Consider the following 16698-nt stretch of genomic DNA (forward strand, 5'->3'; position numbering starts at 1 on the left):
TCCACGCGAAGTCCTTCGATGGAAGCTTCGATACTAGGAGCGGAATCGCGACATCAGGATGGACGTTGTATGACCGGAACCAGAAGTCTGTCTGGTGGATCCAGGCAAGAACATCGCTTCCCAGCCGAGGAACTGCGTTGGCGGCAACAGAGGATATATCCCGCTTAGAGCAAGGTATTGACGCATCCTTCCGCGGATGCGCGGACGTGGCGTGGTTCCTTGTTTTCTTGTGCTTCCGTTTTGCTTTCAGCGCGATCGAACCATCGTCATCTGACGCATCTGAAGTGTCAACAGATGATGATGCTCGCGAAGACTGCGAGGAGCAGACTTCCAAACGGTCCAGTCGCTGGATAACCGGTGCAAGTAGACCGCATACAAGGTCGTGTGTTGTCTGAAGGTCTGGGGTATTCACTTGGATGCTCGGTTGAGTAGGTTCCTCCCGTCCCAACGATTCTTTCAAGGCGGTGAGCTGTGCTTGTAAGTCGCCGACTTGGTTCCTCAAGCCATTCAGCTCAGTAACCGCAGACTTGAACGCCGCAGCTTTACCGACGTCGTCCATCTCGTCGAAGTTCGCGATGGAACGTTCCATAGAAGAATGGTCCGCCATCTTGGACGTAGGTTTAAGACGATCGGTTGAGAGCGGAGGGTGAAGAGCGGGTGCCAGGGACCGTCTTCCGTGCATCAAGCGATGAGAGTTCGGGCGCCAAGTTGTAACGGCTCTGGCGTTACAGTGTAGGAACTGAGCCTCAGACAACCACACCCTGGTACGGTCAAGTACGAATAACCTTTTTTCTCTTTCCTTCTTCCTCGTCCTCCTACATTACATTCTCTTCATCGTCTTCCCACATCCTACATCACACATTTATTATGCTTATTTCTTTTTTTTTTTCATAAAAGGTAACTGTAAAGTAACGAGACTACTTTAACGTGGTAACCGTAACAGTGACTGAGTTACTACTTTTCGAGGCTGGTCTGTCTTCCCTCTCTGTCTCGGATTATCCTCCAATTATCCTCCAATTGCAATGCACGGGGTCACCCAGGGACATGAAACAAAGCAGGCAGGACAAACAGAAGACAGACACCACTGACAGTGAAGGCGATGCTTTTGCACCTTCTGGTTGAACTTCAGTGCCACCTTGCAGGAAAATCTGCAATCTGAGTTGCAATCATGAATGGTTACAAACAACGACAACAGATGGTGGTTTCACTGGTTGTGCATGGGTGTATTTGTGAGGTCGTAACTATGCTGTAAATGTTTTGCTTCTGCTACAACTTCTAGGCGTCAGCAAGAAGGCAAGTCATTGTGAGCAGGGCATGCGTACAAAAAAGTGGAGAATTTATTTTTCGCAGGCATTTTGTATTTCTTGATTTGTGCTTTTTTCATCATCGCCATTGTTTCTACTACGTACGTGCATAGGCCATTTCATACTTAATTATTGAATATAATTTGATTACAGCCCACGAGAGCAGTGAAGCACCTGAGGAGGATGGCCTTGTGAAGTACAGAGTCCTCTATGCCTTTGAAGCTCGTAACACGGATGAGCTTTCAATTATGCCTGGAGACATTGTGCTGGTTAGCTTGGTTCTCTCTTTTATCTAGGATAATCAGTACAGTTACAGATTGATGTTGACGTTGTACGTAGGGTCTGACTTTTTCGGGTGAAATGTCTTGACTGGATTCGGCAGGGAAAAATCGGTTGCTATGTTTAAATATGTCATTTGAGGTGAAATCAGGTGCTGCTGATATATTCGGGTGTTATTGGGTGATTATGTTTTGCCTTCTGTCCAACAAGCCACCCATGGTTAAAGAACATATATTGGTCAATCATACATACTTCGCTATTTATAGGGAGCACCAGATGTTGCATCACAGACATATTATTGCACTCAAATAATATCTACACCACACATTCTTATAAATTGCTAGTAAATAGTGCACGTGATACGTGATAAAACCTGGTACGTGATCGAAATTTTAAGAGAAATCGGGTAACCCGAAACGGTCAGATACTAGTTACACGTTATCCTTTGCTAAATTGTGATCCACACATACTATTGTGTTGAGTGTAGTTGGTACTTGCCAGTGTGCAAGTTCAGCTCCTCGTGCTGGAACAGGTACACTGGGTGAAAGTAACACTCCATGTCGTGCTGGACAGTCATGACAATAGTGCATGAATCTACTGCTGCGCAGCAGCATCGGTGCGTGGTGGTGTACAATCAGGGGGAAGCCAAAAAGCAACACGAGGCTGCTAAGAATTAAACGAAATATAAAAATTTAGACAGTGACTGTTCATTTTTCATTATATATGTACAGCTCTCAACACTGTTTTGTAAAAAAAAATTAAAATAAACCCTAATCAAATACAAAAATATTGTACACTACAAAATTATCGGAATCAAGAGGTAAAAAAACACATTACCCTGAAGCGGTATTCTGTATCCGAGGCAGCTTGAGGCAACTGCAGCAGGTTTCAGCACCATCGTACACAGGCAGAAAGCAGTGTTGCTACATTTTTTAGAGAGAAAGAGAGGGAAAAAAAAGTGAGTGAACTGAGTGAGCTCTGCAATGTAAACCAAAGGTAAGACTATAACCTAATTACCATATTCTCCTGCTCCATGGTTACTGTGAAGGAATTGTCGGAGGCTCTCGCAGTCCATTCCAGTACAATGTTTGTAACTCCGATTTCCTTCGCTCGTGGAGGATCCGGCTGCGAAGGAGCCGTCCCGCTCCCGCACGTGGAGAAAATGTCCACGGTACTCCATTCACTGCAGAAAGGAAGAGAGAGAGAGAGAGAATAGTAATAATCAGTATGTGAAAATTATGATGACACATGTAACAGGAAGGGTGGGATACCAGCATAGTTAGTTAGCAGATGTGTTGGGTAATTTATCGAGAATTGCAAATGTGGGGGTACAGCAAAAAAATTGGGGTTTGTGGTCATCATTACAGCTATGTCGTAAATAAAAAAATTAGGGGGGGGTGGGGTTCTGGATAGATCAATGGCCCGTGTTCACAGCCTCCCAGGGGTAACTTCCACCAAGCTTAACGTATATATAACATAACAATTAATATCACAAAATTATATTTTTAAGTGAATATTAAAGGGACTATGAAATGATTTTCGCGAATTCAGAGTATTCTGCAAGAAACCGTTCTCATGATCTCTCACTATCGTACACACATCGACTTTTTACTGTATTCAGTACAACGGGGGCGCAGTTATCAGACAAAAATAGCAGGGCGTGACCGCTGGATATACAGGGTGTCCCAGAAAACGTGTCATTGAATTATAATAAAAAAACTACACCACCTAGAGTCATGCGGTCAATGGCATTTGTTCTTACTGGGTTTTTGCCACCTCCTCATGTGAATGTCGTGTAACGTAAGTTTAATTATGTAAATTTTTGCAAGCATAAGTCGGAAATTTGCCTAGTAAAGGTCACTTTTTTACCCCACCAATGTGAAGAGCGTGTCTAATTTAGTCAAATTAATGATAATTGACAGGGATATTCAGGAGCTATCCCATCGGAAAAAATAGCCGAACATCATGCTCTACGGAGGTCGCACAGAATAGCGCACGATGAATTTTTCAACGCAATCTTTGTGAGTCCGACGAAAGGAGGTTGGAAACCCAGCCCTCCCCGACATCGCAGAAAGAGATAAAACAGGCACGGCTTATCACGTCCGACTTTCGCTGGGATAATGCTTTCCCTCTCCCAATTTTAGGAACTGTTACTTTTTCTACTATCACTCTGTGGGCTGGCTTCAGAACCTCCTTTCGTCGCAGTGAGAGCGATTGCGCTCAAAAAGTCATCGCGCGCTATGGTCCGGTGCTCCGAAAAGCATGATATTCGGCTATTTTTTTCCGGTGGGATAGCTCGTGAATATCACTGTGAATTATCATGAATTTGAGTGAATTCGGCACACTCTTCATATTGGTGGGGTAAAAAAGTGACCTTTACTTGGCAAATTTCCGAGTTGAGTTCGCATATATTTACATAATTAAACTTGGAGTACATGACATTCACATTAGGAGGTGGCAAAAACCTAATAAGAACAAATGCTCTTGACCGCATGATTCTAGGTGGCGTAGTTTTTTTATTATAATTCAATGACACGTTTTCTGGGACACCCTGTATAACTTCGAAGCGGGCTTACGTCATCGCCATCCAATTCTCTCATCCAACTGTGAACGACGAGGAGGACACTCCCCGCGGGACCATGTGAGTGCATGGTTTCGGTTTGGACAACAACGACGTTGTATATCTGCCGTCGAAATCACTTGAAATATGGCGAAAGGCAAATTGTCAGCAATGGAGGAAGAGATTATGCAACACACACATCGTCTGTGGATCGTACGGTACTCAGCAGCTCGTAAAATGTCACTGACGGAGCTATGTTCTGACGAAGAAGAAGTTAAAAGAGGAAAACGTGCTCCGATAACCATGCTGACAGTCAACGGCTATAAGGATCGAAGGATTCTGTGTCAACGGTTAGATACATTCTTGTCTCCAGATCAAATTCAAACATATTTCATGGCGAAGTATGCAAGCTTGTTTGCAAATTTTGCAGTTTGCTCGCAAAAGCCTGTTCACGAATCGGCAACATGTTCTGTGTATGATGTCACGGCCAGATCGCCTCGGAGGCTGGCCGTAGCAGCTGCCGTTCACGGCCGTGGTTAATATAGACTATCTTCGCTATTTGAACAATTTTTAACTTGATATTTCACAGAGTGAATGCTTTAGTACAGGGGAACAAATTAAAAATGATCGTGAGCTTGTCAAATATCCTTTCATGGTCCCTTTAATGTGTAGTTTGGGGTTCTCGCAGAAGAATGAGGACAGACTACAACAGCCGTTGTCGGTGGGCGAAAGAAGAATGTTTAATTCCTGCATGAGGCAAGAGCGCGTGGCGTGAGCGGATTGTAGTGTCGTTGTTGTCGTCGCACTACATATGCCCCCCTTCCAGCGTTCCGGAGGAAAGTTGGAGCGAGAGTAATCGGAGCCCAAGTGACACGACTTGGAGGCTTGGGTGGTGTGACTATGTCCGGTGGTAGAGATGAGTCAGGATCGTGGACTGCAGTTCGGTGGGAATGAATGGTGGTGCCACGGATGAGGCACGAGTTGGAGTAAACTCGAGGGTTGCGAAGGCGTTTCGGAGTTGTGCGACGAAAGTTGAAGGGTGGACAGGCTGGGGAGGCAGGTTAAAAACGTCTGCAGGCAACCGCAGCGGGGCTCCGTAGACGAGTTCCGCGGAAGAGCAACCCAAGTCGGACTTGAGGGCAGATCAGATACCCAAAAGGACCAACGGAAGGGTTTCGGTCCAGTGATCTCGGCAGTTTTGCGCCATGATAGCTTGTTTCATGTGGCGGTGAAAACGCTCAACTAGTCCATTGCGGGCGGGGTGGTACGCAGAAGTTCGTAGCCTTTCAATTCCAAGGGCGCGGGTAAAAGCGTGGAACAGGGCGCTCTCAAACTGCGGGCCCCGATCCGTTACGACTTCCTCCGGAACGCCAAAACGGGCGACCCAAGTTGCCAAAAATACCGTAGCGACGATGGCAGCAGTAGCGTCGGGAATGGCCGTTGCCTCCGACCACCGCGTAAACCGATCGACGCATGTGAGTATGTAGCGATTTCCTTTGGATGGTGGTAATGGACCGCGCAGGTCAATGTGCACCTTGGTGAAGCGGTCGGTAGGAGGCAGGAACGCTGCCAAAGGGGAACTGTGTGCCGATGGCATTTGGAGAGCTGACACGGAACGCAAGAGCGTACCCAGTGGCGAATATCCTGACGTGCTCCGGGCCACTGGAATCGTTGGAGGACAAGTTTGATGGAAGCACGCGTTCCTGGCTGGGGCAAGCCCATGAATACTGTCAAAGACAGATTTCCGTAAAGTCGCTGGTATGACAGGATGGGTATCAGCGCAGGTGTTGTCGCAAAGAATGGGTGCGCTATCGCCCGGGAAAAGCACATCCTGAAGCTTGAGGGTGGTGGAGCGCTGTGTTCGGAGGTGAGCGATTTCAGGGTCACGTGACTGTTCAAGGGCGATGGTATCTGCGGAGAGAACAGGAGGGCTGCCGATAGAGTGAACGCGACTTAGGGTGCCAGCAGCTGCGTTCTTGGCGCCTCTGATGTGCCGAACGTCCGTGGAGAATTCTGCGATGTAACCCAAATGCCGGATTTCACGCTGAGTGTAGTTCCGACTTTTGGAGCTGAAGGCGCCGACAAGAGGCTTATGGTCAGTCCAAATAGTAAAGCTCCGACTTTCCAAGAAATGCCTGAAGCGTCGGACGGCGGAGTAGGCAAAGCAAGGGGAAAATGCATGCCGCCGATTTCCTGTTGAAGAGCTGCTCAGAGTGCATTGTTGGAAGCGTCGTCAAGAAGGGAAGTTGGTGCATCGTGAATTGGGTGGCTGAGCATGGTGGCGCTCGCGAGTGCTTCCTTGACAGAGTCGAAGGCTTCTGCCGCGTCTTCTGACCAGGACAAGAGCGCGGCTGGCGAGTGGGACGAGCCCAGTAAATTCTCGAGTGGCCGCACAAGCACCGCGCAGCCTGGAACAAAACGACGATAAAAATTCACAAGCCCGAGGAAACGTCGCAGTTGCTTGCTGGAGGCGGGGCGATGGAACTCCCGGATGGCCCGACCCTGCTGGGAAGAGGAACAATGCCGTCCGATGTGATTCTGTGACCGAGGAACTCAAGAGACGATTTGCCGAATTCGGAGATTTGGACGTTTATCACAATGCCGTGTTCCTGCAGACGAGAGAGAACTTGCTGAAGGTGGTCTAAGTGTTGCTGTTCTGTAGCGCTGGCGATAAGTATGCCGTCGATATATGCAAAAGCGAAAGGGAGCCCTCGTAGGATGGTGTCGATAAAGCGCTGAAAGGTTTGGGCTGCGTTCTTGAGGCCCAACGGCATGCGTAAGAATTCAAATAATCTGAATGGCGTCGTAATCGCTGTTTTGTGAATGTCATCTAGTGCCATCGGAATCTGATGATACGCTTTCACCACGTCTATTTTGCTGAAGTATCTGGTGCCGGCCAAATTGATGGTGAAGTCTTGAATGTTGGGCAGGGGGTATCTGTCTGGCTTCGTGATGGAGTTAAGTGCTCGAAAATCCCCACAAGGCCGCCAATCACCAGTTTTTTGGGGGACCATGTGAAGCAGAGTCGCCCAACCACTGTTTGACGGATGCACGATGCCGATGTCAAGCATATGTTGAAATTCGCCTTGAGCGATCCGCACTTTTTCAAGGGCGAGACGGCGTGGTCGAAAGTGAACTCAGGCACCCTTCGTCTCAATATGATGAACGACATCATGTCCCACCGGCTTTGTCCAGTCTGGTGGCTTCGTGAGCGATGGGAATTCATGCACCACTTCAGCGAAAGGGGATTGGAGTGATGCGATGATGGGAGTGGGAACGGTCTCGGGTGCCGTCAAACGCAGGTGCCGTGTTCAAATCACGTTCGGGTCACCAGTGTGGGGTTCTCGCGGAAGAATGAGGACAGACTACAACAGCCGTTGTCGGTGGGCTCAGACTACTCTCGCTCCAACTTTCCTCCGGAACGCTGGAAGGGGGGTATATGTAGTGCGACGACAACAGCGACACTACAATCTGCCCACGCCACGTGCTCTTGCCTCACGCAGGAACTAAACATTCTTCTTTCGCCCACCGACAACGGCTGTTGTAGTCTGTCCTCATTCTTCTGCGAGAACCCCACAAATGAATAATTACATACAAAAATTATAATAATTCAGTCCATGCCTACACCAAAACTGTAACGCCAGAGCCCACATAAACAATAGGAGACACGTAAATTCTATGCTAAAAAAAGAGAGCAGTATCACTGCACTAACAGAGGTCTCTCAAAATCCATCATTCATCCCTCCTTTGTACATGGAAATAGCATGGCAGGCATCCCCTAGTTACATCATGTCTTCTCTAACACAAAATGCAAGTTAGTGTAGATGGCACATTGTGTGGCATAACAAGCTTTTTGGATGCTCACCTTCTTACTACGGCGTTTGTAGCAGCGAGACGGAAGCAGTACGCCGTAGAAGCGGACAATTTGGCCACCTTGAATTGCTTTTGAGGTCCAGAGAACACTTTAAGATCTTTTCCGTTGTTTCCCTATCAAACAAAAGAGAGGGATGTTTTGTCAACTCTGCTAGCCCACACATGCACAAGGACATACCTGATCACATTCGAGTACATAAGAGGTTATCTTGGACCCATTGTCGCAAGGAGCCTAATGGAAAAATAAGGTGAATCGTGAGGTGAATCGTAAGGTAATAAGCAGCTGACCACAAAGATGGGTGTTCCAGCTTGTACTCTGAGTGAATGAGGCCTGCCATAACGCTTTTGTGTCTTTGTTTTGGCCAATACTGCCGAAATTCGAGAAGGCCCAGCACGGGCTGTCCACAGAAGTTAAAGAGCACAGACAAGCTTGTGCATACTGAGGGCTGGAACCAGAGACATGGAATGAAAGAAATTTCTTTGACACAGCAGCTGTTTATTATGAACCAAAAGCTTATATTCCCAAAAACGTCCGAGGGGGAAAAGGGGTATGAGCGAGGGCTTACTCACACAGTTACCCCTCATGGCAATCTCCCAAGGTTATAACAACAATCATTTCCATTTGGTCCTTTCTGTACGCAAGACTGAAGTATCACTGCCAATAGACGACAGCTATTACACTCCCGAAAGGTGGCCCACAAGTTCACTGGAAACATGACTCTTCTTGGTGCTAAACGTGTGTTCTCTAAGACGCTCATTGACACAGCAACCCGCTTGACCAACGTACCAAAACTCACATTTCAAACCCTTATCCTTACAGCAAACAAAAGTGTTTTTGGGTCACCAGACAACCCGTGTTTATAGAACTGAAAGGCAACAACCTGCGTAGTTTAAAAGCCTTTGAAAACACAATTCTAATTCGAAAGCTTCTCGCAACAGCAAGTATATTATGGGAGATGGAATGCTAATAGGGAATGACGACAGTTGTCATCTGTTTGTCAGCATTACCATGCAGTTTGGAGAAACCTGAGGAAAGTCGCCATATTCATTGATGGAAGTGCTGCGCCAAACTGCGCCATCCTGCACCATAAAGGGTATTTTTGCTGCATTTGGATCAAAGTTCCGCCGAAACACGGAGCAGGCGACTACTTTGTAGTCCACAGAGGCCACGCGCATCAGGAGAAAACGAAACTCGAAGTAAACGAACTGAACAAGCGTTTGACAAAATTTAAACGTGAGGTTGAGATGTCGCAGCGATTTACGAGCCTGCTAATTGGCCGAAGCCGATGCCAGCTAGGCCTGGCCTAGCCCCAGCCAAGCGGTTTCGGGACGCATATGTATGTGCACAGTCGCGTTGATGCTTCAATGATTGTGCTGTTTGTTTTGTGTTATCTTTTGTGTTTTCTCCAAGCTCAGGGAAAGGCTAACAACATCAAGTATCCACCAACGAGCTTGCATTTTGTTTCTACGTTCATCGCTATCTAAGCTGAGAGACACGAGCTGAGACTGCGTTTCGATTATTCCTAAGTGTCGCTCAGCGTGTCTCTAACGATACCATTTAGACCTATTGTTGACGGTCACTGTATCTTGCTACCTTCGAGGATCGGTAGGCTCTTAGACAACGAAACAGACTGTGTATGTGGACATGCAGTTCACGCACGTGGACTGAGTCCTCGGAAGCAGGTTAGGCTTGTGGCTCCCTGATCTCGCGCCTCTAAATTGAGTGAAAAATTGGCCAAGACACAATGAAACTGAAATTAATGTGGAAAGCACTCATTCCACATCTAAATTAGTAACCATACACGCCCAATGCCCTCCAACGGTGGACCGCGAAGCTGTGCCATGCTGCATAAAAACTTGATTTTTCATGTGCCAATGGCTGCGCCAGAACACATTGAGGCACTTCCATCACTGCATATTTCTATAAATAACAAATAAAAATCTGTTCGCTCAACAATCTAGCTGCGCTCCGCATATAGGGCCGGCAAAAAATTCACAGTGCACCTACGGATCACGTCCCAATTTTAATGTTTCTTCTGTGTGTAGCCTCTAAGGGTCTATCTATGATGTATCAAATTTTTTAGGCAAGTTTTGGTGGGGTTTTTTAGGGAAAGGCTTCCAAAATTTGCCATTTTCGGAGGTATGGTGCTACTTAAAGAGGTATCGCTTAATGTTCCTGATAGAGTAGAGGAACAAATTGAATATAATTCGATAGCCTCATGAATGATAAATTAAATGGCATGAAGCTCAATCTTATCCGTTTTGTACATCATCCGGAAAGTTGCAGTGAATATGGTGCTTTTTGGCACTCAACTTTGACAATTTTTTCCAGATAAACAAAAGCCGACACAGCACTGCCAATGTACGAGCCTCTTGTGCCCTAGGTGGTCTAAAGCCAGAGCAAGAAATCACTATAACGCAACAAGAAATAAACTTGTAGGGGACGCTCAAACCCACGCGCGACGACATAGGTAGTCTTTTGAGAGGCAACTGTTTCCTCCTCTCCTATTTTCTGAACCACATAGCGCAGAGAATTCGGAAAGCATTTGTTTCTCCTAACTCACCAATGGGTTCAACATATTTTTTTTTTTCTGTTGATTCCAGACATTAAATCTACTGGCTTGTTTGATTTGAGATGGAACTAGCCTATTGTGTAATGAATACACAAGCAAATAAGTACTTCATGATTTAGTCTGCATGAGTTTTGCTGTGGTACATAGATGCATTGATGGGAGTGAGTAAAATAGCTTACGAGAAAAGTGTTGCTCTGATTTCCCGTTGTTTCATTCTAGGAAAGCAGTGCGAATTTTGTAGCTTGAGTACCGTAATTTCACGCGTATAAGCGATAATTACTCCCCGGGCAATTCGACGAGACTGATTTGTGCGGTAAACCAGTGGCGAAGATATAAAATAAATAAATTAAAATGGATATCACTTATTCGACCCTTCCTGCGGGGCCTTCTGACAAAAGAAACTGTAGTGAAGGTCATCAACCAGTGTAAAACAAAGGAGGTCACTTCCAGTGTTCTACTAAGATTGGATTGTGCCCTAGTTGCACATTTTTTTCTGGAGCGATGGGTCAGTGGCCTTCCAGAAGACATGAATCATTGTCACTCCTTTTGTTAAAGCTGCATGAGGGAAGTACCGGGTCAGTCTACTCGAATGTGAACCTGCACCTGTTATGCATTGTTTGTGCATTGGCAGGGCGGTGCCGTTCCGGAGGCACTGTCGGCCCTTTCATTAAAGCCTGGGTATGGGGAAAATAGTCATCAGATAAGCTGCACCAACAGATAAGCCACAGAGCGCCAGTGAAAAAAAAAAAAAAGTTCGCACATAAGATGCGGCTAATATGCGGGAAATTATGGTACATGGAACAACCACTGCACAACTGAATTCATTTGGTGTCACCGAATTAAACAGTGCATGAATTCCAAATGATTTGTGTGCTATTCGTGTGCAAGGGCAAAAGGGTGTACTGCAGACTCGCATTAATTGAAACCCCGATAGTTTGTACTTCAGTTAGCTGAAACATACTTAGAATTTTTGTTTGGCCCAATATATTTTCTATGTAATAATAAGCTCCTTAGTTGGAACGCCACTTTTGCTTTTTTGCCTTTTTTGCTTTTGGATCACACAGCCTCGCTTTCACGCCTGATTTCACTTGTGTATGAGGACCAAAATAGATTTTGTGAAGTTCCCTCACTCCCACTAGAGGTCACAGCGTCTGCGTGCATCGCAGCATACACGGCATGCCCTGCCTTCATGACCCACCACACTGTTGTGGCACTCGGCGCAGTGCGCAGTGTCGTGCGACACAGCTGAAGTCCTCAATGATATTAAAGGACATATCTCGGCTCTCAAGCTTCAGTTTGAGAAGTACTTCCCGCAGAGCCTGGACGGTAGACATGATGGATCTTGGATCCATTTCGCACGATTTCTCTTTCTGGGGGCTTTAATACAGCAGACGAAGAGCAGTTCATGGACCGGAGTTCAGATTCAAGGTTGAGGTTGTAGCTTCCATGACAAACACTTCCATAATTTCGGGCAGGTTTGGCCATGGAAAACCCGCTCTTGACGAGAAAAGCCATGAAAATATTGTCACGAGAACCTGCTTATGCGAGCTTGGCTTCTCCGCTGTGGCGGCACTCAAAACAAAGTACAGCAGGTCACAGACAGAGCCCAAGCGGCGTCGAGACACCGTCCTCGTTTCGAGAATATAATGCGCCAAAAAAACAGGCTCACTCCAACCATTAGGGAGAGGTACCCATGCTTTCATGTCCATGCATTCCTGCCGTTGTGCAAGTCTCTTTGGCCCAGAGAACTCACTCTGAATGTAGCTCCAATAAAATCTCAGTTCGGCATCTCAACGAGGGAAACCAGGGGGTTTGCGATGAGGTCGTCTATATTTTTATGGGCTGTGAGGCGGCGAAGTTTATGAACCACTGCAGTACACATATTCACAACATGGTGCTGCATCATTGTAAGAACATAACAAAAGGCAGAGCATATTTACGCTAGATGAAACTTGAACCCAAACTGAACTGAACTGAACTCTCCACTTCAGACTTGCTGCAAAACCTAATCTTTCAATGTGCATGTCTTCGAGTATCGGAAATATTGAAATGTCGTCCTCAACTTCAAGTTGAGTAATCAACTTCAGGTCATCGATACTGCACATAGACGTGTTTAGTACAGGAAACATTGAAAACTGGAGATAAACTGATGTTCTGAGGCTGGAACAACATAGAGGGGACAGATACACACAAAGCCTCAAATTGCCTAAGAAATCAACGATGAAAGATGAAAGTCACTGAAAAGGTTAGCCAGCTGTAGGGATCGAACCCACATCTTCTGGATTGCCGGTCCAGGGCTCTACCAATTGAGCTAAGCTAACACGCCTCTCCAGCGACTTTCGGGGTGCGTCATCTGAAGGGACGACAAACCAGCCACTCACTCTCACTCACCCTCCTTTCACTCTTACATTTTTGCTCACTCATACACACATTCATACGACGGAAATCGACGCAAGCGGCACCTGTTGAACAAGAGATAAACTGATGTTCTGAGGCTGGAACAACATAGAGGGGACAGATACACACAAAGCCTCAAATTGCCTAAGAAATCAACGATGAAAGATGAAAGTCACTGAAAAGGTTAGCCAGCTGTAGGGATCGAACCCACATCTTCTGGATTGCCGGTCCAGGGCTCTACCAATTGAGCTAAGCTAACAGAAGCTAACAGCGGCAATCCAGAAGATGTGGGTTCGATCCCTACAGCTGGCTAACCTTTTCAGTGACTTTCATCTTTCATCATTGAAAACTGTGCTTTATATGTGCAGATACTAGGGGTGTGATCCGAATATTTTAAGTCTAATCGAATATCGAATCTAATGGAGGAAAAAATTCCGAATACCAAATCGAATATCGAGTATTTGTGCAAAATTTACAATATGTGACTTTCGCACTAAAAGTTTCCATTTTGTAGCCCATGGCTTTAGTGTAATTTTTCTGGCATTAACTCTCACAAGAGAGATGTGCAGTTCTTCTACTAAAAGCCCCTACTCTTTAATTTTACATAAGACTGCTTCCTGCTTTTCAGGTGAGCCCGCACTTACTGGAGTGGTTACCTTCAATTCAAAATTTTATGTCAGGCAGTAGCATGTTATACGGATGAGGATGTAATTGTTTCAGACAACCACAGGCCATTTGTGAAACAAACGAATTGGCATCCTGCCTCACCTTTGCCATGAACACCCTTTAGTTTCTTGCACTCGCCCTAGGAAGTTGCAGTACTGAAATTTTAGACGTAGGGGACATCTTTAAGACACCCTTCTTGTTCGTGGGCTGTAGTCATTATTCAAGCGTCCTAACTTTTTAAAGGCAACCTCACAGACATCAAATCAAAGTCCCTCGTCAGCACTGCTAAACTGCATGTGGGGGGGCGCCACCCCTTCCACAGACGATGTCTGCAAAACTAACTTTGGATAACGTTATCTTAAACTAAACACTGTCCCGCCTGTGTTAGTCCTGCAGCAAGGGCAATTTCGTAAAGCAGGCTTCACCTCATGCACCGAAGCATCAGGTGAAGCCCACCTTCGGGTTGTGCCATTCATATTCGTGGAATAGTCAAATATTCCAAAAATTGAATATTGGATATTCGATTCGCGATTCGATTCGATTCGATTCGCGTTTGATATTCGATTCGAATTCGACAACCCGAATATTCGCACACCCCTAGCAGGTACATATACAGGGTGTCCGAGCTAACTGCGAACATATTTTTAAAAAATATATCACTTTTTCCAAGATGAAATCAATTGCAATATAGCATATGCTGAAGGGCACTCCTTAGGAGGGCATTAGCAAACTCCTAAGACAATGTCTTAATTAACTTTCAGTAATTAACTTTTTAATTATAAAAGCTACGAAGTTGTCCCAATGCAAAAGTCTGTTCCTTTCGGTTACCTGATATCGTAGCCGTTTTCAGAACAAAAATCCGTTCGGTAGATCGTCCGCAAAAAATTAGTGAGGGAACACCGTTTTTTTCTTCTTTATTTTGTTCATTGCGCATCTTCGGAGATGCGTATTTCCTTCCCCCCCAATGTGAGAGGATCGAAAGAGCACACTCTCACCTCTTGCGTCCTGGAAAAAGATTAACAGAAAATGCAACCCAAGATAAGGGCAGTTCCGATAGCGTCGCCCGATACATGTGTTTTTGTTTTGTTTCTGCAAGTTAAAGCTCATCTTCGATGCATGAGGCGGCACTGTGCTCCTTCACCCTCTCACATTGGGGGTGATGGAAAGACTCAATGAACAAAATAAAGAAAAAAAACGGTGTTCCTTCATAAAGTTTTGCGGACAATCTACCGAAAGGAATGTTGTTCTGAAAACGGCTACGATATCAGGTGACAGAAAAGAACAGATCCTCTCATTGGGACAAGTTCGTAGCTTTTATAATTAAAAAGTTAATTATTGAAAGTTAATTAAGACATTGTGTTAGGAGTTTGCTAATGCCCTCCTAAGGACTGCCCTTCAGCATACGGTATATTGCAATTGATTTCATCTCTGGAAAAAGTGATATATATATTTTTTAAAAATATGTTTGCAGTTAGCTGGGACACCCTGTATAAGGAGCCATGATTTTGTCATGCAGCATATATGTAGGCAAAATATTGTTAATTCAAACAAAAATTTGCTGCTCCTCAGGGTTTGAATTACAAGAGTCCACTGTACCTTGTGCTTTATCCATGGCAGTCATGTGTTGGGCGCTATGACTGCACAAAAGTGCCATTCTGTTGAAGTGTCGAGTGTGGACAGACATGCCACTTACTCGTTCTGTATTAGCAGAAAATCATGTGAATGTTGGACTCTTGTAAACATGCATGTCGGTGTACAAAGCTACATTTTCTCTGTGAACATTGCACGCAAGTTCTCTGAAAGTGACACTAATATCAGTCATGGAGACAATTATATTTCTCAGTGTGAGAAAGAGCCAACATGTGGGCATCAAAGCTTGCATAGCAAGTACTACCATTCGAGCTTGATGAAGCCTGGCCCCGACTCTGGAGAATCCGAAATACAACACATTGAAAATGTATTGTCAGACAACTTAGGAAAGGACACATTTGTCTGACCTTCTTTCAGACCTACAATACTTATTTCAATTAGCTATAGTCATGCTTATCTGTAACACAGTTAACTGGAAAACTTGTTACCTGCTGGGCATTACTGGGAACAAACTTGATACAATTTGTTTATCGGTTATCTCAAATTCTTGGATGTTAAGTACTGGCAACAGTTCTCCAGGACTAGTTTCATTCTAATCCGCTTATCTGCGAGTGTGTCGGTGTGTACACCACCTTTACCGTTTGGTGGCGCTTACATTTTCCATAACGTCATCTGCCGTGGAAGGTTTCCGTTCACATTTTGACTCCTTGCCCCGAGGTCAGTTCAACTTCTGTGACTGCGTCGATGGTCATAGGTGCCCCATAGGTGTCAAACTGAACTTTGTTTTGAGAACAGCACACTCAATGCATATCGGGATACTTTGTACAGGTTCGTGAGCACCAACATGGAGAGCCAGGTTGGCTAGGAGGTGAACTTCGAGGCAGCACAGGATGGTTTCCTAAGTCATATGTTGAGAAGGTTTCTGCAGAAGAACCAGTCACTATCACACAACTTGTTGCCAGCAATGAGAGGAAGACAACACTTGAGTAAGTAGATTAAGCTTGATGCATGGATTACTGCTTCACATTGAGCTTTTAAGATTTTGTACATGTACTGTAATTTTTGGCCAGTAATGTGCACCCACCAGAGATTGGATTTTTAAAGCATAAGTGCATCGCCTAATACATGCACTCTAGAATAACATGCCAGACACATATGAAACATCACGTTGAGGGTACAACAAGCAAGCAACAATAGCAAGTTCATCTGTCATACATATAATATAAGAACTGCACTTTTGGTAAATTATATATCCTTCAAAGTCCAATTCTTCATCATCACTGTGCAACTGTAAACGCTGTGTATGTCGTCCGTCAGCACTGAGTCATCGTATAGTGTTGTCCCTTGCCCTTCACGTCTGTCGCTGTTCCCACAGCCTGGAATACTGTACCCCAATCCAATCAAATCCAATGCACCTCATGTCATAGGGTAAGGGTACCCTTCGACAGGGCGTACA

General features: G+C 45.4%; 1 protein-coding gene across 11 annotated transcripts in view; it reads left to right on the forward strand.

Annotated features, from left to right (window-relative positions):
* The window catches only part of LOC135388552 (intersectin-1-like), a 337751-nt gene that overhangs the window by 195686 nt on the left and 125367 nt on the right, over positions 1 to 16698 (forward strand). For all 11 annotated transcript variants that reach the window (XM_064618160.1, XM_064618162.1, XM_064618161.1 and 8 more), the window contains 2 exons: positions 1458 to 1573; positions 16071 to 16228. In XM_064618160.1, coding sequence (XP_064474230.1) covers positions 1458 to 1573; positions 16071 to 16228 — 274 coding nt within the window. The remainder of the gene's footprint in view (positions 1 to 1457; positions 1574 to 16070; positions 16229 to 16698) is intronic.

Source organism: Ornithodoros turicata, chromosome 3, assembly GCF_037126465.1.
Source record: "Ornithodoros turicata isolate Travis chromosome 3, ASM3712646v1, whole genome shotgun sequence".
NCBI classification, from domain to species: domain Eukaryota; kingdom Metazoa; phylum Arthropoda; class Arachnida; order Ixodida; family Argasidae; genus Ornithodoros; species Ornithodoros turicata.